At 60.1% G+C, this 2,128-nt stretch overlaps 1 protein-coding gene across 1 annotated transcript in view; it reads left to right on the top strand.

The window, feature by feature from the left end:
• WDR5 (WD repeat domain 5) overlaps nucleotides 1-1,819 on the top strand; it is a 12,348-nt gene extending 10,529 nt beyond the window's left edge. The window contains exon 12 of the mRNA XM_005871785.2: nucleotides 103-1,819. Coding sequence (XP_005871847.1) covers nucleotides 103-203 — 101 coding nt within the window. The 3' untranslated portion in view covers nucleotides 204-1,819. The remainder of the gene's footprint in view (nucleotides 1-102) is intronic.
• Nucleotides 1,820-2,128: the final 309 nt, after the last annotated feature.

The following is a 2,128-nucleotide window of genomic DNA, read 5'->3' as shown; positions in this document are numbered from 1 at the left end:
CAGGCTGTGCGAGCCGGGGTCAGCGCTGGGCGGGGAGCGGCCCTGGGGTTGTCGCCGGTCCCTGTGCAGGGTGGGAGCGTGTGGACCGTCTCTTGTTTGCAGACGTGGTGATCTCGACGGCGTGCCATCCGACGGAGAACATCATCGCCTCGGCCGCGCTGGAGAACGACAAGACCATCAAGCTCTGGAAGAGCGACTGCTAGGCCCGCCCGCGGCCGGGATGACCCGATGGGCAGGGCGGAGCCTGGGGTTCCCCTGATCCAGGCTGGGGGTCGGGGCGGGGCCTGGACCCCTCTGAGGACCATTAGGCCAAGGGGGAGAGTTCCCACCAGAAAGTTCTAGAGGTGACATTGCCGATTCCTCTCACTGGGAAGAGTTCCTAGTCTATTGTGTTCCGTCAACAAAACTTTTCATTTTTTATGACAGAAGGTGAGGTGAAGTTCAGTTTGTCGCGGTGTTTTCCCAGTAAGCGTTCTGTACTGTTTTTGATGTTTTATTGCCTGTGCCAGCGCTGTGACCAGTCGCCTCGGCTCTCTGCCCGGCTCTGCAGGTCCTGGCTGGCAGCAGGCACTGCCCGACCCGGTCCCACGCCGCCGGCCCTGCCTGTAGTGGTTCCCCGTGTGGTTGTCTGGAACCCAGACCCTGTGAGGCCATGTCTGAACCCTCGTGCTCAGGCGATCGGTGCTGGTGTGTGGTATGCACACAGCACACCGCGCCGCAGGCAGGAAGCAGGCGGGCCCTGGCAGCGGGCTCCCTGGCAGCTCCTCTCCCTGCTGTTGACAGGTGCACGGACTTGGTCAAGGCCGGGACGGGACCCTGCACTGAACACTGTGCACGCGGTGGGGACGAGCTTTCGGGGAGGGGCTAGTTGAGACGGAGCCCGGCCCTGAAACGTCCTGCTGAACGTTGCAGATGGCTCTCGGGGTGACTGGGGTGCAGGAGGCCCCGGAACCTCAGTTCCCGGTGCAGGCTCTGCTCCGAGGGACCAGCCGGTGGCTCTCCTCTGTTGTCGGCCTAAGGACCGGCAGGCTTCTTAGGAGTCCTTGGCGGCAGGGAGCAGGGTAGCATCCGCCTGCCTGGCCCTCCCGGCCGGCCGAGCCTGGGCAGCGGTGGGTGTGAGGGTAGGACTGCAGAGCAGTTTGTGGCAGTGGCTGGCTCCTGGGACCCCTGCATGTAGCAAGGACCCCCTGGGTTCGAACCCACTCTGCAGCACTGAGACCTTCAGTGGAGGCGTGAGGGAGGTGCGGACCCACCGGGGCTGGGTGAGCAGACAGCTGACCTCCATCCACAGCCTGGGTCTCAGCCCCTGCTCTCCTGAGCCCGGGCCCTGGTTCTGGGGTTCGGGACGGTGCCAAGTGGTGGACAAAGCTTGTAGGGCCTGGAGTTGATGGGCTGTGAGGAAGTGGGGGCCACCCTCACAGGCCTCCTGGGAACCCCCTGGTGGCCACTGTGGCACAGGGGGAGTGTGACAGCCCTGAGGCACCTTGGGCGGCTGCCACAGACCGTCCTTGGAAGTAGATGTGCTCGTGGCTTGTCTGTCTTTGGGACAAACGGCCGCAGGGAGAGGGTGCATCGCTCGGGCGCCCCGCTCAGAGCGTCCTGATAGGAGAGCGGAGGCTGCGGGGACTTGGCTGGCGGTTCCCGGGAGAGTTTGTTCCTTGTTTTGTTGGTTCTGGTGTCGGTTTGCCCCCGGGAGGAGGGGTGTGTGCGGAGCACCGTATCCTGAATATAGTGTATTTTTTCTACATTGGAATTCTCTGTTGTAGATTTATGTAAAAATACATTCACTTTTTGGAAATAAAGATTTTCATGTCTTGTATTTTTGTCCCCTGAGAATTTTTTACCTTCATGTGTAGCTGTTATGGGAGTAGAATTGATGTGGCCCTATTACAGCTGGGGCCTCGGGCGAAAGTTCATGGTTTTTAAAAAATGAGCCTGTACGACTATGAAGGTTGTCACGGGACTTCGCCACGAGGGAGAGTGGAAACCCTCACGTCCAGCCCTCCAGCTCCGGAGACAGCGCCTCTGCTGTCTGCCCCTGCCCGTTAGTTAGTGCAAGTCCCAGGGGTTTCATTCTCTAGGCAGCAAATACGTAGAATCTAAAAGAGGTTTCTTTATAAAAAATATA

This window comes from Myotis brandtii, unplaced genomic scaffold, assembly GCF_000412655.1.
Source record: "Myotis brandtii unplaced genomic scaffold, ASM41265v1 scaffold357, whole genome shotgun sequence".
Taxonomy (NCBI): Eukaryota; Metazoa; Chordata; class Mammalia; order Chiroptera; family Vespertilionidae; genus Myotis; species Myotis brandtii.
This window is presented reverse-complemented; position numbering and strand designations above follow the sequence as displayed.